The sequence below is a fragment of the Salvelinus namaycush genome, chromosome 18 (genome assembly GCF_016432855.1).
Source record: "Salvelinus namaycush isolate Seneca chromosome 18, SaNama_1.0, whole genome shotgun sequence".
Classification (NCBI taxonomy): Eukaryota; Metazoa; Chordata; class Actinopteri; order Salmoniformes; family Salmonidae; genus Salvelinus; species Salvelinus namaycush.
Window position 1 is genome coordinate 40,227,167 of NC_052324.1, and position 25,446 is coordinate 40,252,612.

General features: G+C 46.8%; 1 protein-coding gene across 1 annotated transcript in view; it reads left to right on the forward strand.

Moving 5' to 3' along the window:
- The window catches only part of ndufs4 (NADH:ubiquinone oxidoreductase subunit S4), a 73,072-nt gene extending 66,563 nt beyond the window's left edge, over positions 1 to 6,509 (forward strand). Inside the window, exons 3-5 of the mRNA XM_039013801.1 lie at positions 5,575 to 5,747; positions 5,939 to 6,012; positions 6,298 to 6,509. Coding sequence (XP_038869729.1) covers positions 5,575 to 5,747; positions 5,939 to 6,012; positions 6,298 to 6,401 — 351 coding nt within the window. The 3' untranslated portion in view covers positions 6,402 to 6,509. The remainder of the gene's footprint in view (positions 1 to 5,574; positions 5,748 to 5,938; positions 6,013 to 6,297) is intronic.
- The last annotated feature ends 18,937 nt before the right edge of the window (positions 6,510 to 25,446 follow it).

The following is a 25,446-nucleotide window of genomic DNA, read 5'->3' on the forward strand; positions in this document are numbered from 1 at the left end:
CGTAGCTAGGGGGTTCCGTAGCTAGGGGGTCCAGTAGCTAAGCTAGGGGGTCCAGTAGCTAAGCTAGGGGGTCCAGTAGCTAAGCTAGGGGGTCCAGTAGCTAAGCTAGGGGGTCCAGTAGCTAAGCTAGGGGGTCCAGTAGCTAAGCTAGGGGGTCCAGTAGCTAGGGGTTCAGTAGCTAGGCTAGGGGTTCAGTAGCTAGGGGGTCCAGTAGCTAGGGGGTCCAGTAGCTAGGGGGTCCAGTAGCTAGGCTAGGGGGTCCAGTAGCTAGGCTAGGGGGTCCAGTAGCTAGGCTAGGGGGTCCAGTAGCTAGGCTAGGGGGTCCAGTAGCTAGGCTAGGGGTTCAGTAGCTAGGGGTTCAGTAGCTAGGGGTTCAGTAGCTAGGCTAGGGGGTCAGTAGCTAAGCTAGGGGTTCAGTAGCTAGGGGTTCAGTAGCTAGGGGTTCAGTAGCTAGGCTAGGGGGTCAGTCGCTAGGCTAGGGGGTCAGTCGCTAGGCTAGGGGGTCAGTCGCTAGGGGTTCAGTCACTAGGGGGTCAGTAGTTAGGGGTTCAGTGGCTAGGGGTTTCCATCCAATTGGCAACAGATTTTCATGCACATTTTCTAACATCTGCATATGAACAATATGTGCATTTTCCCACCAGAGACGTGTTTCCATCAAATTGACTTGTTCATAAAAAGCTGTGTTTTACGTAATCACATAAAAATACCTTTTGCGGTTAAATTCCCACGTACCAAATAAAACATTTTAAGTTAATTGGTTTTCCATCTACTGATGTTTTTTTCACAAATGTTTTTTAAATACACGGAGTGTATAAAACATGAAATACACCTTCTCTTTCCATGACACTGACCAGGTGAATCGAGAGTTATGATCCCTTATTGATGTCACCTGTTAAATCCACTTCAGTGCAGATGAAGGGGAAGAGACCGGTTATAGAAGGACTTTTTAAGCCTTGAGACGCCTGAGACATGGATTGTGTATGTGTGCGATTCAGAGGGTGAATGGGGCAAGACAAAAGATTGAAGTGCCTTTGAACGGTTGATGGTAGTAGGTGCCAGGCACACCGGTTTGTGTCAAGAACTACAACGCTGCTGGGTTTTTCCACCCTCAACCGTTTCCTGTGTGTATCAAGAATGGTCCACCACCCAAAGGACATCCAGCCAATTTAACAAAACTGGTGAGAAGCATTGGAGTCAACATGAGCCAGCATCCCTGTGGAACGCTTTCAACACCTTGTAGAGTCCCATGCCCCCCCTGACGAATTGAGACTGTTCTGAGGGCAAAACTCAATATTAGGAAGGTGTTCTTAATGTTTCGCTAACTCGGTTGTATTGGCACGTGCGCTCTAGCCGACAGTTTTCAGATACAATGTGGGTATAGCCTCCTCGATGAGATTATTATAGACAGGACAGCAACATTGTTTGTATTTGTCAAATGGCATTGATCATGTCACCAGAATAAAACCAGTCAATATTTATTGGAAAAGGAGAATCAAGCTCATCACCGTGCACTTTCACCACCCTGTGAAGTTCATAACTTATTTCATCTGTAGCCTCGTAAACTGCATGCTTTCATGAGTCGTAGAGGGAGGACCGCAGAACATATCACGTGACTCCCAAGTTTACTTCGACATAATGGTTATTATATCAATATTTATTAGCGCTTTCCACCCCTATTTCCTGCATAAATACATTTTACAGACACAAAAAGATCCCCACTTGGTCTAGCGTATTTTGTCGACATTTGGAAAGTTGACTGAGAAGTTTTCTGTTTCCATCATTACATATTTTTTTATATGTACTTTACTCACATAAAAAAGGTTGGATGGAAACCTGGTTGTTGGTCCACTTGACAGAATATGTTCAAAGGAACTCCCCAGACAGGATCCTGACGGCAGTTAGCAGCCAAGGGGCCAGCTCTTTAAAACCCCGTCTGGGAAAGGGGTGAAAAAACACAAATGGGGAAATGAAGCTGATAATTAATTGAATATTGTTATAAAATGTGCATGTCATGAACTCTGTAATATGTAAACAAATATGAATATATATCTTGCTTTTTTATTTATTTTTGAAAATATTTTTTTACATCCACATTATTTTCAGTTGTCATACTCGTCGGTCATAAAGTCAAGTGTTGGTCAAAGTTTTTGAAAACTGCATTAGATAACATTTTTGAAATGTTATAACCACTAAAATAAGTGATATTCAGTCATCCATTTACATTATTTACGATTTAGGCCTAAATTTTAATTATCCCAACCACACAGATCTTGTATATCCATATAATTCTAGTCCTTATTAATTAGGCACCAAACGGATCTAGAACAGCTTGAAACCGGGAGGTACTACTACTTGTTCGGTTTTTCTGTTGCAAAACAATTTGATACGGTTTTCACTAATGAATACAACCCTAATGCGTTGGGGTGTAACAGATCACCAAATCCAATGTTCGGTACGTGTTGTGGTTTTTGGGGGTCACTGTTAGGTTTCGGTACACCGGGAAAATGACATGCCATTTACAATATTCAGCATTCACAATGTTCTTGGCATTGTCTGTTGTGACATCATTCACAATGTTCTTGGCATTGTCTGTTGTGACAGGATTGTTATGTTGGGTCTCTCCAGTTTCCACTCTGCTACGGTCTCTGACCATGTGGGAGATGGGATTTTACCAGTTAACAAATGTAGTTGTGAATGATACAAACCTTTTAATGTCTTAAATCAAAACGTATCTGGGCTGCATGATGCCACTTATGGACTATTTGTAAAAGTCTTGGGGGGAGGGGGAGGAAAAGCTGGCGTTCTGTCTCTTGCCTCAGGCTGCGCACCCCTCAGACTATTCTCAATGTAATCTAGTCTTTACTAATATGTACAGATTGTTTAGGACCAGCTGAAAAAGTTGGGAGAGGGTTTATCTGATGTTCCCTCGTTAGATTTGAGCACATCTTGCTCTGGCTATTAGTTGTTGATCTTGTTGATGTGCGTAACTGAGGGAGAGAGAGAGCATACCTTTTTTTATGGTTGTTTGATCAATAGGACTGTAAAGTTCCCAGATGGAAGAGGACTTCCTGTGGTGTTTTACATATTTACAGAAATCCATTCAGGTGAATGTGTTCTAATGATCTAAAGTCACGCTGTTGCTACTTCCTGTCAACACACAGTCCAGTTCAAAGAGAATGATGGCAGGCCCAACTTCCTGTAAACACATAGTCCAGTTCAAAGAGAATGATGGCAGGCCCAACTTCCTGTAAACACATAGTCCAGTTCAAAGTGAATGGTGGCAGGCCCAACTTCCTGTAAACACATAGTCCAGTTCAAAGTGAATGATGGCAGGCCCTACTTCCTGTAAACACAGTCCAGTTCAAAGAGAATGATGGCAGGCCCAACTTCCTGTAAACACAGTCCAGTTCAAAGAGAATGATAGCAGGCCCAACTTCCTGTAAACACAGTCCAGTTCAAAGAGAATGATGACAGGCCCTACTTCCTGTAAACACAGTCCAGTTCAAAGAGAATGATGGCAGGCCCAACTTCCTGTAAACACACAGTCCAGTTCAAAGTGAATGATGGCAGGCCCATCTTCCTGTAAACACACAGTCCAGTTCAAAGAGAATGATGGCAGGCCCAACTTCCTGTAAACACATAGTCCAGTTCAAAGTGAATGATGGCAGGCCCTACTTCCTGTAAACACATAGTCCAGTTCAAAGTTAATGGTGGCAGGCCCTACTTCCTGTAAACACATAGTCCAGTTCAAAGTGAATGGTGGCAGGCCCAACTTCCTGTAAACACATAGTCCAGTTCAAAGTGAATGGTGGCAGGCCCTACTTCCTGTAAACACATAGTCCAGTTCAAAGTGAATGGTGGCAGGCCCAACTTCCTGTAAACACATAGTCCAGTTCAAAGTGAATGGTGGCAGGCCCTACTTCCTGTAAACACATAGTCCAGTTCAAAGTGAATGGTGGCAGGCCCAACTTCCTGTAAACACATAGTCCAGTTCAAAGTGAATGGTGGCAGGCCCTACTTCCTGTAAACACACAGTCCAGTTCAAAGTGAATGGTGGCAGGCCCAACTTCCTGTAAACACATAGTCCAGTTCAAAGTGAATGGTGGCAGGCCCTACTTCCTGTAAACACACAGTCCAGTTCAAAGTGAATGGTGGAAGGCCCGTGTAGGGAAATGACTTATTTGCATATAGGCCTAATGTGGCTCTTATTGGCTGTACCGGTCTGCAGCGTCTTTATTGTCCCCTTTTCCACTCTGTTGCTCTAAAAGTTTCACATCCCTTACTCAACGTTATTCCCCAAACATTCTATGCATTTCATGAAAAAGTGACAATGACCATCTCTAAGTGCTCCCTTGTCTAAACTACCTGTTTTGCTGAAATGGGTGCAAAGGGGTAAGTTTGTAACATTGCTAAAGCACTTTCATGAGTTGCTGAAACCCACCTAGAATGGACGAAATATCTGCAGCTATAAACCAATGACTGTTAAAAAAAAATATAAACACAGCCTACTAATCGATCACTTGTAATGTCTTTGTCCCGGTCAGAATCAGCTGCCAAGGGCAGCAGACAGGAATCAGCAGACAGGAGATTATGTTGTGTAGTTACTTTGCGGTTTCCGTCTTGCTCCGGGTGTACCGGGTTGATGTCGGTGTAAATGTTGAGCGTGGCGACATCATGTATTTATCCACAACTCTCTGTCTGTCGCCGTTGGGAAGCCAAAATAATGTTCCCAGTCCTGGTTTATCCAACCCCACCACTCTCCATCGTATAGAACTAGCTCCCAGCTGCGCCTGACAAAAGGACATTTTGAAATGCACCAATTTTTTAAAAGGTTTTAATTTTGATTACAACGTACGCGTAGTTTTAACGGAATAGCATGACGTGTTCTCTCTCTCTCTCTCTCTCTGTCTCTCTCTCTCTCTCTCTGTCTCTCTCTCTCTCTTCTCTCTCTCTCTCTCTCTCTCTCTCTCTCTCTCTCTCTCTCTCTCTCTCTCTCTCTCTCTCTCTCTCTCTCTCTCTCTCTCTCTCTCTCTCTCTCTCTCTCTCTCTCTCTCTCTCTCTCTCTCTCTCTCTCTCTCTCTCTCTCTCTCTCTCTCTCTCTCTCTCTCTCTCTCTCTCTCTCTCTCTCTCTCTCTCTCTCTCTCTCTCTCTCTCTCTCTCTCTCTCTCTCTCTCTCTCTCTCTCTCTCTCTCTCTCTCTCTCTCTCTCTCTCTCTCTCTCTCTCTCTCTCTCTCTCTCTCTCTCTCTCTCTCTCTCTCTCTCTCTCTCTCTCTCTCTCTCTCTCTCTCTCTCTCTCTCTCTCTCTCTCTCTCTCTCTCTCTCTCTCTCTCTCTCTCTCTCTCTCTCTCTCTCTCTCTCTCTCTCTCTCTCTCTCTCCCTCTCTCTCTCTCTCTCTCTCTCTCTCTCTCTCTCTCTCTCTCTCTCTCGTTTTCAGCTCAGATTTACTGGAGGCATACAACACAGCATAGTTATAGCCTATAGACGTATTATTTAGGTTTTTTATGTTTTCATGAATATGATGTATTGTTACACCCCCCCTACTAATGCGTGTGTGTTTCTGGTTCTCACCCTCAGGACATCTCCACTCTGACCGGGATTCCCGACGAACACATAAAGACCCGCAAGGTGCACATCTTTGTGCCGGCGCGCACGGCCATGCAGTCAGGAGCCCACGGAACCAAGAAGTGGAAGATGGACTTTGACACCCGGGAACGCTGGGAAAACCCTCTGATGGGATGGGTCTCCACGTAAGATAACACAGACATATATATTAAATACCTGCTTCCAGTCAGAACCCTAAAACCCCCCAAAAAACGTCACTGGGGTTGTGATATGTGATAACAATTGGTGTATTTTTTTTAAATTTGACTGAAATGTTACGTTCAAGCTAGTTTTTTAATGATTATGTTATCACATGGCTTTCTATCTGTTGTCTCAGGGGTGACCCCATGTCCAACATGAACCTAACGTTCACCTCCAAGGACGACGCTGTCGCATTCGCAGAGAAAAACGGTAAACGCCACACACACACCGTTGACTCCCATAGATCCCTCTTCCTACCCTCCGCTAGTCGTTGGTTGAGGGTGACGCTAACACACTAGCTCGAGGAGACGTGTTTTGTTTATCACAGCAGGATAGAGATTAGTGCGGTTCTGTCTATACACAGCTTTCTGACGAAGCGTGTTTATTCCTCCACTTTTTTAAAAATTGTGAACGGGAATGGATCCAAGAGGAATACACAAGCTGTTCTTGGCCCCGTGGCTTCATTTCATTCATCTGAGCTGTTTATTATCTCAGGTTGGAGTTACGACATCACAGAGAAGATGGAGAAGAAGCCCAGAGTGAAGTCGTACGGAGCCAACTTCTCCTGGGACAAAAGGACTAGGAGGTCTGCTAAGTAAACTGGACTGTCCTGACTCTGGTCTGAAGACACACACCTGTTGTTGCTTGTACCATAATTACTCTCTACTTGATTAAATAATACATGGATATTTATGTGTTCAAAGGGATTTTCTGTCCTGTTTTAGTATTGCAAGTATTACGTTTGTGTACTTTTATGTTTGTTGCTTTCTCCCTCCCTTTTTTCTGCTGTAGTTTAAGACAAAAAAATGCTAAAATCCTGAAATGTCTTGCTGTCAGAGGAGAGCTAGTTGTTAAGAATTAATGATGTCAAAGTTTAACTTCTCGTTTTGACTAATTACAGTTTAACTAAATTCTATTGTAGTGGGATTGTACTGTAACCGTCACCATAACAACAACACAGCCAAATGAATGAATGTTTACACACGAGTCCCATCTTGGATTTTAACCCATCGCCATCACACTCCATTTCAAATAAGACATTGTAATCTCCCAGGTTCAGGCAATACCTATTATCTGTTGGGCCGTCCCTCTAACGGACCACTAATACCCTATTTAAATCAAGTTGGACGACATCAACAGAAAACTGAAGGAATCTAACTCATCGCTTCAGTAGGGCTTCTCTGGACAAGCAGGGGAAACTCATCCCATTACCTGGGTAGGGATTCTCTGGACAAGCAGGGAAAACTCATCCCATTACCTGGGTAGGGCTTCTCTGGACAAGCAGGGAAAACTCATCCTATTACCTGGGTAGGGCTTCTCTGGACAAGCAGGGAAAACTCATCCTATTACCTGGGTAGGGCTTCTCTGGACAACCAGGGAAAACTCATCCCATTACCTGGGTAGGGCTTCTCTGGACAACCAGGGAAAACTCATCCTATTACCTGGGTAGGGCTTCTCTGGACAACCAGGGAAAACTCATCCTATTACCTGGGTAGGGCTTCTCTGGACAAGCAGGGGAAACTCATCCTATTACCTGGGTAGGGCTTCTCTGGACAAGCAGGGAAAACTCATCCCATTACCTGGGTAGGGATTCTCTGGACAACCAGGGAAAACTCATCCCATTACCTGGGTAGGGCTTCTCTGGACAACCAGGGAAAACTCATCCTATTACCTGGGTAGGGCTTCTCTGGACAACCAGGGAAAACTCATCCTATTACCTGGGTAGGGCTTCTCTGGACAAGCAGGGAAAACTCATCCTATTACCTGGGTAGGGCTTCTCTGGACAAGTAGGGAAAACTCATCCCATTACCTGGGTAGGGCTTCTCTGGACAAGCAGGGAAAACTAATCCCATTACCTCAGTAGGGCTTCTCTGGACAACCAGGGGAAACTCATCCTATTACCTGGGTAGGGCTTCTCTGGACAACCAGGGAAAACTCATCCTATTACCTGGGTAGGGCTTCTCTGGACAAGCAGGGGAAACTCATCCCATTACCTGGGTAGGGCTTCTCTGGACAAGCAGGGAAAACTAATCCCATTACCTCAGTAGGGCTTCTCTGGACAACCAGGGGAAACTCATCCTATTACCTGGGTAGGGCTTCTCTGGACAACCAGGGAAAACTCATCCTATTACCTGGGTAGGGCTTCTCTGGACAAGCAGGGGAAACTCATCCTATTACCTGGGTAGGGCTTCTCTGGACAAGCAGGGGAAACTCATCCCATTACCTGGGTAGGGCTTCTCTGGACAACCAGGGAAAACTCACCCCATCATATAAAGAAGGGAAGTCTTGTTAATTTACCATCGAGTTAAACTGGAAAGTATAGGATGTATCCAAAACGGCACCCTGTTCCCTATATAGTGCACTACGTCTGGAATAGGGTTCCGTCTGGAATAGGGTTCCGTCTGGAATAGGGTTCCGTCTGCAATAGGGTTCCGTCTGCAATAGGGTTCCGTCTGCAACAGGGTTCCGTCTGCAATAGGGTTCCGTCTGGAGTACAGGTAATGGAGATGGGAAGACTTATTAATTAGCCGTTTAGTTAAACTATGGAAAGTATAGATTAGAGGGACATGGAGAGGTCACAGTATAAAGCCCTATATAGGACGAGCAATGAGATACTTTTGTGTGTGTGTGTATATATACATATGTGGACACCCCTTCAAATTCGGCTATTCCAGCCACACCCGTTGCTGACGGGTGTATAGAATTAAGCACACCGCCATGCAATCTCCATAGACAAACATTGGCAGTAGAATAGCCTTACTGAAGACCTCCGTGACTTTTAACGTGGTACCATCATAGGATGCCACCTTTCCAATAAGTCAGTTCATCAAATTTCTGCTCTGCTAGAACTGCCCCCGACCAACTGTAAGTGCTGCTATTGTGAAGTGGAAATGTCTAGGAGCAACAACAGATCAGCCTCGAAGTGGTAGGCCACACAAGCTCAAAACGGGACCGCTGAAGCACGTAGCGTGGTTGTCCTCGGTTGCAACACTCACTAACGAGTTCCAAACTGCCTCTGGAAGCAACATCGGCACAGTTACTGTTCGTCGGGAGCTTCATGAAATGGATTTCCATGGCTGAGCAGCCACAAACAAGCCTAAGATCACCATGTGCAAGCGTCGGCTGGAGTGGTGTAATGCTCGACGCCATTGAACTCTTGAGCAGTGGAAACACGTTCTCTGGAGGGATGAATCACGCTTCACCATCTGGCTGACGGACTAATCTGGGTTTGGCGGATGCTAGGAGAACGCTACCTGCCCCAATGCATAGTGCCAACTGTAAAGTTTGGTGGAGGATGAATAATGGTCTGGGGCTGTTTTTCATGGTTCAGGCTCCTTAGTTCCAGTGAAGGGAAATCTTAACGCTACGTCATACAATGACATTCTAGACAATTCTGTGCTTCCAACTTTGTGGCAACAGTTTGGGGAAGACCCTTTCCTGTTTCAGCATGACAATGCCCCCGTGCACAAAGTGAGGTCCATACAGAAATGGTTTGTCGATCGGTGTGGATGAACTTGACTGGCATGCACAGAGCCCTGACCTCAACCTCATCGAACACCTTTGGGATGAATTGGAGCGCCGACTGTGAGCCCGGCCTAATTGCCCAACATCAGTGCCCGACCTCACTAATGCGCTTGTGGCTAGGTATTTATAGTGTGGTTTCCATACGTTTTTTTTAATCAATTCTGAGACCTCTCCAATACCCCTTTAACACTGAAGGCTTTGCAGGACCCAGCACGAAACAAACACAATGCAGTCGGCTTCTGTTGGCACGATAGTGTGAAAAGGGTACGACAACAACCAAGGTTTCTTTACAGTTGGTCTTTGTGTTTCAGTAAACAATAGTGTTGCTGTCCAGTGGGCCTCTAGCTGCGTGACTGTGCCTTCCGTCTTCTTCGCACAACAAACCACTTAATTGGTATAACCCAGCACTAATTAACGCATTGCAAATCCTTCAGTCTCTCGCCTCTTTATTTAGACCCAATGCTCCCAACACATCAAACGACCCACTCCGATATGAGCGTAATATTCTGACCGAACACAAGACACGGGGCTGTGTTTTTATACAAGACAAACGGGGCAGCATTTGTTGCTTTCGAATGTCTCACTTTGAGATAAGGGTGGGCATAAAAAAAACATAAAAAAACTGGTGCATAGTTGACACATGTTGTACTGTCAATACTAAACTGGAACAATAAAGGTTGAACGCGTTCCAACGATGACTTCAGTGGAATTAGTTAGGGAATAACAAAAGTCACGATGACGGGAAACTTGGATCAGGTGGAATAGGTCAAACCACAGTACTTTGATTCAGTTTTATAGAGACCTATTTCATGTGACCATCTGGTGATTCCACTGTATTTTCAACTATAAACCTCAATTCCCATAACTTAGCATTGTCTGCATTCCAAATTGCACCCTTGTCAAAAGTCGTTCACTATGTAGGGAATAGGGCTCTGGTCTAAAGTAGTGCACTATATATAGGGAATAGGGCTCTGGTCAACAGTAGTGCACTATATATAGGGAATAGGGCTCTGGTCTAAAGTAGTGCACTATATATAGGGAATAGGGCTCTGGTCAAAAGTAGTGCACTATATAGGGAATAGGGCTCTAGTCAAAAGTAGTGCACTATATAGGGAATAGGGCTCTGGTCTATAGTAGTGCACTATATAGGGAATAGGGCTCTAGTCTATAGTAGTGCACTAGGGTACCATTTGGGGCTGATCCAGTGTGATATACCTTCAGATCCACTGTACTCTACACCAAACAGTCCACCAACCAACACCTTGTAAAAATGAGGTGGTTAGAGCAGAGCTATGCTTGATGAATGTCATGCAGTCCATATATTTCCATGAGTTGGAATACACAGTGCATTCGGAAAGTATTCAGACCCCTTGACATTTTCCACATTTTGTTACATTACAGCCTTGTTCTAAAATTGATTTACATCGTTTTTTCCCCCTCATCAATCTACACACAATACGCCATAATGAGAAAGTAAAAACAGGTTTTTAGACATTTTTGCAAATGCATAAATATTTTTAAACTTGAAATATCACATTTATGTAGTATTTAGACCCTTTTACTCAGTACTTTGTTGAAGCAACTTTGGCAGTGATTACAGCCTCAAGTCTTCTTGGGTATGATGCTCCAAGCTTGGCACACCTGTATTTGGGGAGTTTCTACCATTCTTCTCTGCAGATCCTCTCAAGCTCTGTCAGGTTGGATGGGGAGTGTCGCTGCATAGCTATTTTCAGGTCTCTCCAGAGATGTTACATCGGGTTCAAGTCCAGGCTCTGGCTGGGCCACTCAAGGACATTCAGAGACTTGTCCCGAAGCCACTCCTGCTTTGTGTTGGCCATGTGCTTAGGGTTGTTGTCCTGTTTTGAAGGACAACAACCCTTCACCCTAGTTTGAGGTCCTGCGCGTCCTCAAGGATCTCTCTGTGCTTTGCTCCGTTCATTTTTCCCTCGATCCTGACTAGTCTCCCAATCCCTGCCGCTGAAAAAACATCCCCACAGCATGATGCTGCCACCACCATGCTTCACCGTAGGGATGGTGCCAGGTTTCCTCCAGACGTGATGCTTGGCATTCAGGCCAAAGTTTTCAATCTTGGTTTCATCAGACCAGAGAATCTTGTTTCTCATGGTCTGAGAGTCTTTAGGTGTCTTTTGGCAAACTCCAAGCGGGCTGTCATGTGCCTTTTACTGAGGAGTGGCTTCCATCTGGCCACTCTACCGTAAAGGCCTGATTGGTGGAGTGCTGCAGAGATGGTTGTCCTTCTGGAAGGTTATCCCCATCTCCACAGAGGAACTCTGGAGCTCTGTCAGAGTGACCATCGGGTTCTTGGTCACCTCCCTGACCCAAGGCCCTTCTCCCTCGGTTGCTCAGTTTGGCCAGGCGGCCAGCTCTAGGAAGAGTCTTGGTGGTTCCAAACTTCTTCCATTTAAGAATGATGGAGGCCACTTTTTTCTTCCGGACCTTCAATTCTTCAGACATGTTTTTCGTACCCTTCCCCAGATCTGTGTCTCGACACAATTCTGTCTCGGAGCTCTACGGACAATTCCTTTGACCTCATGGCTTGGTTTTTTGCTCTGACATGCGCTGTCAACTGTGGGACCTTTTAGGATTGGTTTGAGAAGGTGTGGAAATTAGAGCTTTTATTCTTAATTTATTAAAACTTTTGTGTATATTGCAATTGTTAACTTTTTCAATACATTTAAAATCAAATACATTTTTATTTTAAAATCCTTCAAGTGATAAGAGCCAACCTGAAGGGGATGGACGGAGTTCTAGGCTACTAAGTCACTGAAGAACCAACCAAACTAGGGGTGTGAACGTTTTAAACTAAGTTGGGATCGTTAAAGCTGCAATATGTCACTTTCGGGGCGACCTGACCAAATTCACATAGAAAAGTGAGTTATAGATCTGTCATTCTCATTAAAAGCAAGTCTAAGATGCGGTAGATCTGTTCTGTGTGTGCTATTTCTGTGCTTCACTTAAGTTTTGTTTTTGCGTCTTTTGGTTTTGTACACCAGCTGAAAATACAATATTTTTGGTTATGGAAAATAGATTTCAGTGGTTTAGATGGTACAATGATTCTCTACACTATACTGGCTTTTTTTGTCACAAACTGAAATTAGGCAAACTATTAGAATTTTGGCAACCAGGAAATGAAGTGATTTCAGCATGGTGCATCTTCAACAAAAAATAAATAAATCCATAACCAAATTATTATTTTTTTCAAACTTTTAATCACAGTGCGGTTATCACAAAACTACAAATAACAGGTCCCGTTCATTATCATAAAGGAAAATATACAAATTTAACAAATACCTATCGGAACAATGCTGTAACGTTAGTAGGAGATATATGCATCTTTCAAATGATTTGCCACGAATATCATCGTCGTTAACGGTTGTAAAAATGACAGAGTGAGACAGGGAAGCGACAGCAGCGTAGTAATAGTTTGAAAAGGTGGAATTGAGTACAGGTGAAATGCATCACCATCTGAAGGAGAGGCACCGTGAGACCTAAACTGTTGCTGGCAGCAGCGCAGGTCCCCAACAGCAGACATTAGACAAGATCTTCACACCATTGCTGGCAGCAGCGCAGGTCCCCAACAGCAGAAGTAAGACAGGATCGTCACACCATTGCTGGCAGCAGCGCAGGTCCCAACAGCAGACGTAAGACAGGATCGTCACACCATTGCTGGCAGCATCGCAGGTCCCCAACAGCAGACGTAAGACAGGATCGTCACACCATTGCTGGCAGCAGCGCAGGTCCCCAACAGCAGACGTAAGACAGGATCGTCACACCATTGCTGGCAGCAGCGCAGGTCCCCAACAGCAGACATTAGACAAGATCGTCACACCATTGCTGGCAGCAGCGCAGGTCCCAACAGCAGACGTAAGACAGGATCGTCACACCATTGCTGGCAGCATCGCAGGTCCCCAACAGCAGACGTAAGACAGGATCTTCACACCATTGCTGGCAGCAGCGCAGGTCCCAACAGCAGACATTAGACAGGATCTTCACACCATTGCTGGCAGCAGCGCAGGTCCCCAACAGCAGACGTAAGACAGGATCTTCACACCATTGCTGGCAGCATCGCAGGTCCCCAACAGCAGACGTAAGACAGGATCGTCACACCATTGCTGGCAGCAGCACAGGTCCCCAACAGCAGACATTAGACAGGATCTTCACACCATTGCTGGCAGCAGCGCAGGTCCCCAACAGCAGACGTAAGACAGGATCGTCACACCATTGCTGGCAGCAGCGCAGGTCCCCAACAGCAGACGTAAGACAGGATCTTCACACCAAAGAGGTGCAATGGTGAAAATCACAGTGCCGATTACAGAAACGATTGCAGTTGATATGCAGCCATTATCAATGGTAAATGATGTTGTCTTCACTGCCCTGAATGCATATCTAGAACCAGACTACAAGATGCCATGTCGGGAAAAAAACACAACGGGCCGGATGGAGAGATTGTACAATGTAAAGTACTGTACTGCAAGTACCAAGTGTGAGCTCAAACACCCGAGCATTTCCCAGAACCCCGAGGGGTGCACATCCCCCCCCCCCCCCCCCCCCCCCCTCCCCGATTTAAAATGTTTTTTTATTTCACCTTTATTTAACCAGGTAGGCTAGTTGAGAACAAGTTCTCATTTACAACTGTGACCTGGCCAAGATAAAGCAAAGCAGTGCGACACAAACAGCAACACAGAGTTACACATGGAGTAAAACAAACCTACAGTCAATAATACAATATAAAAAAATCTCTATATACAGTGTGTGCAAATGAGGTAAGATAAGGGAGGTAAGGCAATAAATAGGCCGGTGTGGCGAAATAAGTACAATTTAACAATTAAACACTGGAGTGATAGAGACTGGAGTGATAGATGTGCAGAAGAGGAATGTGCAAGTAGATATACTGGGGTGCAAAGGAGCAAAATAAATAACAGTTTGAGGATGAGGTAGTTGGATGGGCTATTTACAGATGGGCTATGTACCGGTGCAGTGATCTGTGAGCTGCTCTGACAAGCTGGTGCTTAAAGCTAATGAGGGAGATATGATTCTCCAGCTTCAGTGATTTTTGCAGTTCGTTCCAGTCATTGGCAGCGGAGAACTGGAAGGAAAGGCGGCCGAAGGAGGAATTGGCTTTGGGGATGACCAGTCAAATATACCTGCTGTAGTGCGTGCTACGGGGGGGTGCTGCTATGGTGACCAGTGAGCTGAGATAAGGCGGGGCTTTACCTAGCAAAGACTATAGATGACCTATAGCCAGTGTGTTTGGCAACGAATATGAAGCCCGGGCCAGCCAACGAGAGGATACAGGTCGCAGTGGTGGGTAGTATATGGGGCTTTGGTGACAAAACTGATGGCACTGTGACAGACTGCATCCAATTTGCTGAGTAGAGTGTTGGAGGCTATTTTGTAAATGACATCGCCGAAGGATTGGTAGGATAGTCCGTTTTACGAGGGTATGTTTGGCAGCATGAGTGAAGGATGCTTTGTTGCAAAATAGGAAGCTGATTATAGATTTAATTTTGGATTGGAGATGCTTAATGTGATTCTGGAAGGAGAGTTTACCGTCTAGCCAGACACCTAGGTATTTGTAGTTGTCCACATATTCAGAACCGTCCAGAGTAGTCATGCTGGACGGGCAGGCAGGTGTGGGCAGCGATCAGTTGAAGAGCATGCATTTAGTTGTACTTGCATTTAAGAGCAGTTGGAGGCCACGGAAGGAGAGTTGTATGGCATTGAAGCTCGTCTGGAGGTTAGTTAACACAGTGTCCAAAGAAGGGCCAGAACCATACAGAATGGTGTCGTCTGCGTAGAGGTGGATCAGAGAATCACCAGCCGCAAGAGCGACATCATTGATGTATACAGAGAAAAGAGTCGGCCCGAGGATTGAACCCTATGGCACCCCCATAGACTGCCAGAGGTCCGGACAACAGGCCCTCCGATTTGACACACTGAACTCTATCAGAGAAGTAGTTGGTGAACCAGACGAGGCAATCATTTGAGAAACCAAGGCTGTTGAGTCTGCAGATAAGAATGTGGTGATTGACAGAGTCGAAAGCCTTGGCCAGGTCGATGAATACGGCTGCACAGTATTGTTTCTTATCGATGGCGGTTAAGATATCGTTTAGGACCTTGAGCGTGGCTGAGGTGCACCCATGACCAGCTCTGAAACCAGATTGCATAGCGGAGAAGGTACGGTGGGATTCGAAATGGTCGGTGATCTGTTTGTTAACTTGGCTTTCGAAGACCTTAGAAAGGCAGGGTAGGATAGATATAGGTCTGTAGCAGTTTGGGTCTAGAGTGTCTCCCCCTTTGACGAGGGGGATGACCGCGGCAGCTTTCCAATCTTTGGGGATCTCAGACAATAGGAAGGAGAGGTTGAACAGGCTAGTAATAGGGGTTACAACCATTTCGACAGATCATTTTAGAAAGAGAGGGTCCAGATTGTCTAGCCCGGCTGATTCGTAGGGGTCCAGATTTTGCTGCTCTTTCAGAACATCAGCTATCTGGAATTTGGTGAAGGCGAAATGGGAAGGCTTGGGCAAGTTGCTGTGTGGGGTGCAGGGCTCTGGACCGGGGTAGGGGTAGCCAGGTTGAAAGCATGGCCAGCCGTAAAAAAAAAAATGCTTATTGTAATTCTCAATTATCGCGGATTTATTGGTGGTGACCGTGTTTCCTAGCCTCAGTGCAGTGGGCAGCTGGGAGGAGGTGCTCTTATTCTCCATGGACTTTAGTGTCCCAGAACTTTTTGGAGTTTGTGCTACAGGATGCAAATGTCTGTTTGAAAAAGCTAGCCTTAGCTTTCCTAACTGCCTGTGTGTATTGGTTCCTAACTTCCCTGAAAAGTTGCATATCGCGGGGGCTATTCGATGCTAATGCAGTACGCCACAGGATGTTTTTGTGCTGGTCAAGGGCAGTCAGGTCTCGAGTGAACCAAGGGCTATATCTGTTCCTGGTTCTACATTTTTTGAATTGGGCATGTTTATTTAAGATGGTGAGGAAAGCACTTTTAAAGAATAAGGCATCCTCTACTGATGGCATCCTCTACTGATGGAATTACATCAATATCCTTCTAGGATACCCGGGCCAGGTCGATTAGAAAGGCCTGCTCGCTAAAGTGGTTTTGGGAGCGTTTGACTGCAGACCCATTACGGACGCAGGCAATGAGGCAGTGATCGCTGAGATCCTGGTTGAAAACAGCAGAGGTGTATTTGGAGGGCAGGTTGGATAGGATGATATCTATGAGGGTGCCCGTGTTTACGGATTTGGGGTTGTACTTGGTAGGTTCATTGATAATTTGTGTGAGATTGAGGGCATCAAGCTTAGATTGTAGGATGGCCGGGGTGTTAAGCATGTCCCAGTTTAGGTCATCTGACAGCACGAGCTCTGAAGATAGATGGGGGGCAATCAGTTCACATATGGTGTCCAGGGCACAGCTGGGGGCAGAAGGTGGTCTATAGCAAGCGGTTGCAAGCGGTAAATGATCAAAGCTTGATGATTTCAATGCACTGCGTAGTGCTAGGGCAAAAACCAAAACTTGTCCTGAGGACCGAGTTTGGGGGAAATTCCTGGTTCAAACTGTAAAAATAATTTCAGCTAAATCGTTAAGAAAATGTTTATTTGTCACATCCCTAAACCAAACCAACAGAGCCACAGAACAGACACAGAAAACTATCACGTTGTTTCTTTAAAGGGTCTCGGCGCAGAAGGGGCGACGCCGTGACGATGAATTGTCCCCCTAAGAGTTCATCGATAGGTTGGACGGATTGTGAAAGGAGATAAAACGGAGAGGGAGAGAAAGTAACTTTGCTTCTCTCTGCCTGGTTGTCCCATTTGAAGGAGATGTGAGTTGGCAGGGACGAAGAGGCTTGAAGATTAATGGGGAGGGGGAGGGGGTCTTCCACTGACAGGTCTTCCACTGGCCCTGCCTCTCCTGGGTGGCCCGATTTGGTTTTGGATGTCACTTTTGCTACTTAATCTTGTGTACGTGAAACAGCCACACTGGGAGAGGCCGGCCGGGCTGGTTGTCTGTCTGTTCACCACTGTATAGACATCAACCAGAGAGGCAGAGAGACAGAGGAGGAGGAGAGAGAAGGAGGAGGAGAAGAGAGATCAGAGAGGTCATGAGCTCATGAACTTTTCCTGAACTTTTTTGCAAAATGCTAGATTTAGAGTTAGATAAACTAAGACTTTTTCACAAAGACCTATAAAGGATACTACCTTCTACAACAGGCCTGGATGTTACAGAAAGAGAGGACATTGAAATATTTATTTATTGAGGTATCAGGGAAAGCTGTGTGCTTAGTGTGCAAAGAGAGGATCGCTGTCTTGAAAGACTACAACGTGTCCCGACACTTCCAGACGAAGCATGTAGAGAAATATAGGAATATGTCTTCTGAGCAGAGGGCAGGTGCATCGAAAGAGTTGCTTTCTCAGTTGCAAAAGCAGCAAGGACTTCTCACAAAACTGCATTCAGCAAACGATGGAATTGGGAGAGGTAGCTATGTACTGTCCAACAAAATTGCTAAACATAGCAAGCCATTCGCTGAGGGCAATTTCATTAAAGAATGTTTATTTGACTCTGAAGCAATACTTTGCCCCGACAAAAAAAAGAGCTGTTTGAAAATGTTTCCCTGTCAAGACGAACAGTGTTTTGAGGACATTGTAAAATCAAGTAAAATAAGTAGCATATCTGGACATGATTTACAGTAGATATATCTGTCAACGCACATTATGTATAATCCTGTAATATGATTCTGGCCTGCAATGGCAAAAACATATTCTAATGTGGGCCTCCATGGAAAATATTTGCCCAGGCCTGCTCTACAACATAACCTTCACTCCAAATCAAAACTCCAAACCTATAAGCTTGGTTTTGGACACAATTATCCAGAAAGATTCTTGCCACCAAAAATACCATCCAACCTGAAACTGAGTGAGTAATGTTCAATCTGAAACTATTTTTTAAAGCCAACAAGTAAAAGGCTTTACAATAATCTCAATATATTTTGGACAGACTTCCCATCTCCAGCTTTTAATTGTGTGTAGTGAGAGGTGTGAAAGCCCTTGAACCCAATAATGGGAACAGAGAATCACAACCTCTACCACCCATATGCAGAGGCCTCTTGAGACCCTCTGCCCCATGGCTTCTTTACGAGGACCTTGAGACTGAGACCGCCTCTGTCAATTCGGAACAGTGGTGGTGCAGCGTAACTTCTAACAGGACTTTTACTAAATCAAAGAGAGAGGACCGCAGGAGAAGCTCTCTCTTGGTGACGACTACCCTTCCCCAACACAGAGCACTACTCTCTCTTTGAAATGAGGGATAAATTCACCCAGCTGGTGGTAAGGCAGGTGGAGCTGGAACAGCAGGTCAAAACATACCAGTCAGCACAGACACAGGCAACAGTCCAGCACAACAACACCCCCTCAACTAGAACTAGACAACAGTCCAGCACGTCAACACCCCCTCAACTAGTACTAGACAACAGTCCAGCACAACAACACCCCCTCAACTAGAACTAGACAACAGTCCAGCACAACAACACCCCCTCAACTAGTACTAGACAACAGTCCAGCACAACAACACCCCCTCAACTAGAACTAGACAACAGTCCAGCTAGTCAACACCCCCTCAACTAGAACTAGACAACAGTCCAACACCCCCTCAACTAGAACTAGACAACAGTCCAACACCCCCTCAACTAGAACTAGACAACAGTCCAGCACGTCAACACCCCCTCAACTAGTACTAGTCAACAGTCCAGCACGTCAACACCCCCTCAACTAGAACTAGACAACAGTCCAACACCCCCTCAACTAGAACTAGACAACAGTCCAGCACGTCAACACCCCCTCAACTAGTACTAGTCAACAGTCCAGCACGTCAACACCCCCTCAACTAGTACTAGACAACAGTCCAGCACAACAACACCCCCTCAACTAGAACTAGACAACAGTACAGCACGTCAACACCCCCTCAACTAGAACTAGACAACAGTCCAGCACGTCAACACCCCCTCAACTAGAACTAGACAACAGTCCAGCACAACAACACCCCCTCAACTAGTACTAGACAACAGTCCAGCACGTCAACACCCCCTCAACTAGTACTAGACAACAGTCCAGCACAACAACACCCCCTCAACTAGAACTAGACAACAGTCCAGCTAGTCAACACCCCCTCAACTAGAACTAGACAACAGTCCAACACCCCCTCAACTAGAACTAGACAACAGTCCAGCACAACAACACCCCCTCAACTAGAACTAGACAACAGTACAGCACGTCAACACCCCCTCAACTAGAACTAGACAACAGTCCAGCACAACAACACCCCCTCAACTAGAACTAGACAACAGTCCAGCACGTCAACACCCCCTCAACTAGAACTAGACAACAGTACAGCACGTCAACACCCCCTCAACTAGAACTAGACAACAGTCCAGCACAACAACACCCCCTCAACTAGAACTAGACAACAGTACAGCACGTCAACACCCCCTCAACTAGAACTAGACAACAGTCCAGCACAACAACACCCCCTCAACTAGAACTAGACAACAGTACAGCACGTCAACACCCCCTCAACTAGAACTAGACAACAGTACAGCACGTCAACACCCCCTCAACTAGAACTAGACAACAGTCCAGCACGTCAACACCCCCTCAACTAGAACTAGACAACAGTCCAGCACAACAACACCCCCTCAACTAGTACTAGACAACAGTCCAGCACGTCAACACCCCCTCAACTAGAACTAGACAACAGTCCAGCACGTCAACACACCCTCATCTAGTACTAGACAACAGTCCAGCACAACAACACCCCCTCAACTAGAACTAGAAAACAGTCCAGCACATCAACACCCCCTCAACTAGAACTAGACAACAGTCCAGCACGTCAACACCCCCTCAACTAGAACTAGACAACAGTCCAGCACGTCAACACCCCCTCAACTAGAACTAGACAACAGTCCAGCACATCAACACCCCCTCAACTAGAACTAGACAACAGTCCAGCACAACAACACCCCCTCAACTAGAACTAGACAACAGTCCAGCACGTCAACACCCCCTCAACTAGAACTAGACAACAGTCCAGCACGTCAACACCCCCTCAACTAGAACTAGACAACAGTCCAGCACGTCAACACCCCCTCAACTAGAACTAGACAACAGTCCAGCACAACAACACCCCCTCAACTAGAACTAGACAACAGTCCAGCACAACAACACCCCCTCAACTAGAACTAGACAACAGTCCAGCACAACAACACCCCCTCAACTAGAACTAGACAACAGTCCAGCTAGTCAACACCCCCTCAACTAGAACTAGACAACAGTCCAACACCCCCTCAACTAGAACTAGACAACAGTCCAGCACGTCAACACCCCCTCAACTAGAACTAGACAACAGTCCAGCTAGTCAACACCCCCTCAACTAGAACTAGACAACAGTCCAACACCCCCTCAACTAGAACTAGACAACAGTCCAGCACAACAACACCCCCTCAACTAGAACTAGACAACAGTACAGCACGTCAACACCCCCTCAACTAGAACTAGACAACAGTCCAGCACAACAACACCCCCTCAACTAGTACTAGACAACAGTCCAGCACGTCAACACCCCCTCAACTAGAACTAGACAACAGTCCAGCACGTCAACACACCCTCATCTAGTACTAGACAACAGTCCAGCACAACAACACCCCCTCAACTAGAACTAGAAAACAGTCCAGCACATCAACACCCCCTCAACTAGAACTAGACAACAGTCCAGCACGTCAACACCCCCTCAACTAGAACTAGACAACAGTCCAGCACGTCAACACCCCCTCAACTAGAACTAGACAACAGTCCAGCACATCAACACCCCCTCAACTAGAACTAGACAACAGTCCAGCACGTCAACACCCCCTCAACTAGAACTAGACAACAGTCCAGCACGTCAACACCCCCTCAACTAGAACTAGACAACAGTCCAGCACAACAACACCCCCTCAACTAGAACTAGACAACAGTCCAGCACAACAACACCCCCTCAACTAGTACTAGACAACAGTCCAGCACGTCAACACCCCCTCAACTAGTACTAGACAACAGTCCAGCACAACAACACCCCCTCAACTAGAACTAGACAACAGTCCAGCTAGTCAACACCCCCTAAACTAGAACTAGACAACAGTCCAACACCCCCTCAACTAGAACTAGACAACAGTCCAGCACGTCAACACCCCCTCAACTAGTACTAGTCAACAGTCCAGCACGTCAACACCCCCTCAACTAGTACTAGACAACAGTCCAGCACAACACCCCCTCAACGAGAACTAGACAACAGTCCAGCACAACAACACCCCCTCAACTAGTACTAGACAACAGTCCAGCACAACAACACCCCCTCAACTAGAACTAGACAACAGTCCAGCACGTCAACACCCCCTCAACTAGTACTAGACAACAGTCCAGCACTTCAACACCCCCTCAACTAGAACTAGACAACAGTCCAGCACGTCAACACCCCCTCAACTAGTACTAGTCAACAGTCCAGCACAACAACACCCCCTCAACTAGAACTAGACAACAGTCCAGCACAACAACACCCCCTCAACTAGAACTCGACAACAGTCCAGCACAACAACACCCCCTCAACTAGAACTAGACAACAGTCCAGCACAACAACACCCCCTCAACTAGAACTAGACAACAGTCCAGCACAACAACACCCCCTCAACTAGAACTCGACAACAGTCCAGCACAACAACACCCCCTCAACTAGTACTAGACAACAGTCCAGCACCTTAACACCCCCTCAACTAGTACTAGACAACAGTCCAGCAAAACAACACCCCCTCAACTAGAACTAGTCAACAGTCCAGCACAACAACACCCCCTCAACTAGAACTAGACAACAGTCCAGCACAACAACACCCCCTCAACTAGAACTAGACAACAGTCCAGCACAACAACACCCCCTCAACTAGAACTCGACAACAGTCCAGCACAACAACACCCCCTCAACTAGTACTAGACAACAGTCCAGCACAACAACACCCCCTCAACTAGAACTAGACAACAGTCCAGCACGTCAACACCCCCTCAACTAGTACTAGACAACAGTCCAGCACAACAACACCCCCTCAACTAGAACTAGACAACAGTCCAGCACGTCAACACCCCCTCAACTAGTACTAGACAACAGTCCAGCTAGTCAACACCCCCTCAACTAGAACTAGACAACAGTCCAGCACGTCAACACCCCCTCAACTAGTACTAGACAACAGTCCAGCACAACAACACCCCCTCAACTAGAACTAGACAACAGTCCAGCACAACAACACCCCCTCAACTAGAACTAGACAACAGTCCAGCACGTCAACACCCCCTCAACTAGAACTAGACAACAGTCCAGCACGTCAACACCCCCTCAACTAGAACTAGACAACAGTCCAGCACGTCAACACCCCCTCAACTAGTACTAGACAACAGTCCAGCACAACAACACCCCCTCAACTAGAACTAGACAACAGTCCAGCACAACAACACCCCCTCAACTAGAACTAGACAACAGTCCAGCACGTCAACACCCCCTCAACTAGTACTAGACAACAGTCCAGCACAACAACACCCCCTCAACTAGAACTAGACAACAGTCCAGCACAACAACACCCCCTCAACTAGAACTAGACAACAGTCCAGCACGTCAACACCCCCTCAACTAGAACTAGACAAGTCCAGCTAGTCAACACCCCCTCAACTAGAACTAGACAACAGTCCAGCTAGTCAACACCCCCTCAACTAGAACTAGACAACAGTCCAGCACGTCAACACCCCCTCAACTAGAACTAGACAACAGTCCAGCACGTCAACACCCCCTCAACTAGAACTAGGCAACAGTCCAGCACGTCAACACCCCCTCAACTAGAACTAGACAACAGTCCAGCACGTCAACACCCCCTCAACTAGAACTAGACAACAGTCCAGCACAACAACACCCCCTCAACTAGAACTAGACAACAGTCCAGCACAACAACACCCCCTCAACTAGAACTAGACAACAGTCCAGCACGTCAACACCCCCTCAACTAGAACTAGACAACAGTCCAGCTAGTCAACACCCCCTCAACTAGTACTAGACAACAGTCCAGCACAACAACACCCCCTCAACTAGAACTAGACAACAGTCCAGCACAACAACACCCCCTCAACTAGTACTAGACAACAGTCCAGCACAACAACACCCCCTCAACTAGAACTAGACAACAGTCCAGCACAACAACACCCCCTCAACTAGAACTAGACAACAGTCCAGCACAACAACACCCCCTCAACTAGTACTAGACAACAGTCCAGCACGTCAACACCCCCTCAACTAGATCGAGAGAACTGGAAAGGGAGAGGGACGTGTCTGGACTCTGGTGAGACAACACCAACGGGACAAAGAGGAGGAATGAAAGGAGGAGGCCCAGCGGCAGGAGAAGATGAGAGCGCTAGATGGTGGAAGAGAGAAAGCTGAAGGAGAAAAGTACAGCACTAAAGGAAGATCAGATAAAGCTGATGGAGGAGGTGAGATGCGACACAGAAAAACCCATGAAAGAGCTGGCCACTCCACCAGGAAAGCAGAACAGTCCATTCTAGACCCTTACCACAGCAGAACAGCCCACCTTAGACCCTGACCACAGCCTCAAAACCACAGCAGAACAGCCCATTCTAGACCCTTACCACAGCCTCGACACCACAGCAGAACAGCCCATTCTAGACCCTTACCACAGCCTCGACACCACAGCAGAACAGCCCACCTTAGTTCCTGACCACAGCCTCGACACCACAGCAGAACAGCCCACCCTAGTTCCTGACCACAGCCTCGACACCACAGCAGAACAGCCCACCTTAGATCCTTACCACAGCCTCGACACCACAGCAGAACAGCCCATTCTAGACCCTTACCACAGCCTCGACACCACAGCAGAACAGCCCATTCTAGACCCTTACCACAGCCTCGACACCACAGCAGAACAGCCCACCTTAGTTCCTGACCACAGCCTCGACACCACAGCAGAACAGCCCATTCTAGTTCCTGACCACAGCCTCGACACCACAGCAGAACAGCCCACCTTAGATCCTGACCACAGCCTCAAAACCACAGCAGAACAGCCCATTCTAGACCCTTACCACAGCCTCGACACCACAGCAGAACAGCCCACCTTAGACCCTGACCACAGCCTCGACACCACAGCAGAACAGCCCATTCTAGACCCTTACCACAGCCTCGACACCACAGCAGAACAGCCCATTCTAGACCCTTACCACAGCCTCGACACCACAGCAGAACAGCCCACCCTAGTTCCTGACCACAGCCTCGACACCACAGCAGAACAGCCCACCTTAGATCCTTACCACAGCCTCGACACCACAGCAGAACAGCCCATTCTAGACCCTTACCACAGCCTCGACACCACAGCAGAACAGCCCATTCTAGACCCTTACCACAGCCTCGACACCACAGCAGAACAGCCCACCTTAGTTCCTGACCACAGCCTCGACACCACAGCAGAACAGCCCACCTTAGTTCCTGACCACAGCCTCGACACCACAGCAGAACAGCCCACCCTAGTTCCTGACCACAGCCTCGACACCACAGCAGAACAGCCCACCTTAGATCCTTACCACAGCCTCGACACCACAGCAGAACAGCCCATTCTAGACCCTTACCACAGCCTCGACACCACAGCAGAACAGCCCATTCTAGACCCTTACCACAGCCTCGACACCACAGCAGAACAGCCCACCTTAGATCCTGACCACAGCCTCGACACCACAGCAGAACAGCCCACCCTAGTTCCTGACCACAGCCTCGACACCACAGCAGAACAGCCCACCTTAGATCCTTACCACAGCCTCGACACCACAGCAGAACAGCCCACCTTAGATCCTGACCACAGCCTCGACACCACAGCAGAACAGCCCACCCTAGTTCCTGACCACAGCCTCGACACCACAGCAGAACAGCCCACCTTAGATCCTTACCACAGCCTCGACACCACAGCAGAACAGCCCACCTTAGATCCTTACCACAGCCTCGACACCACAGCAGAACAGCCCACCTTAGAT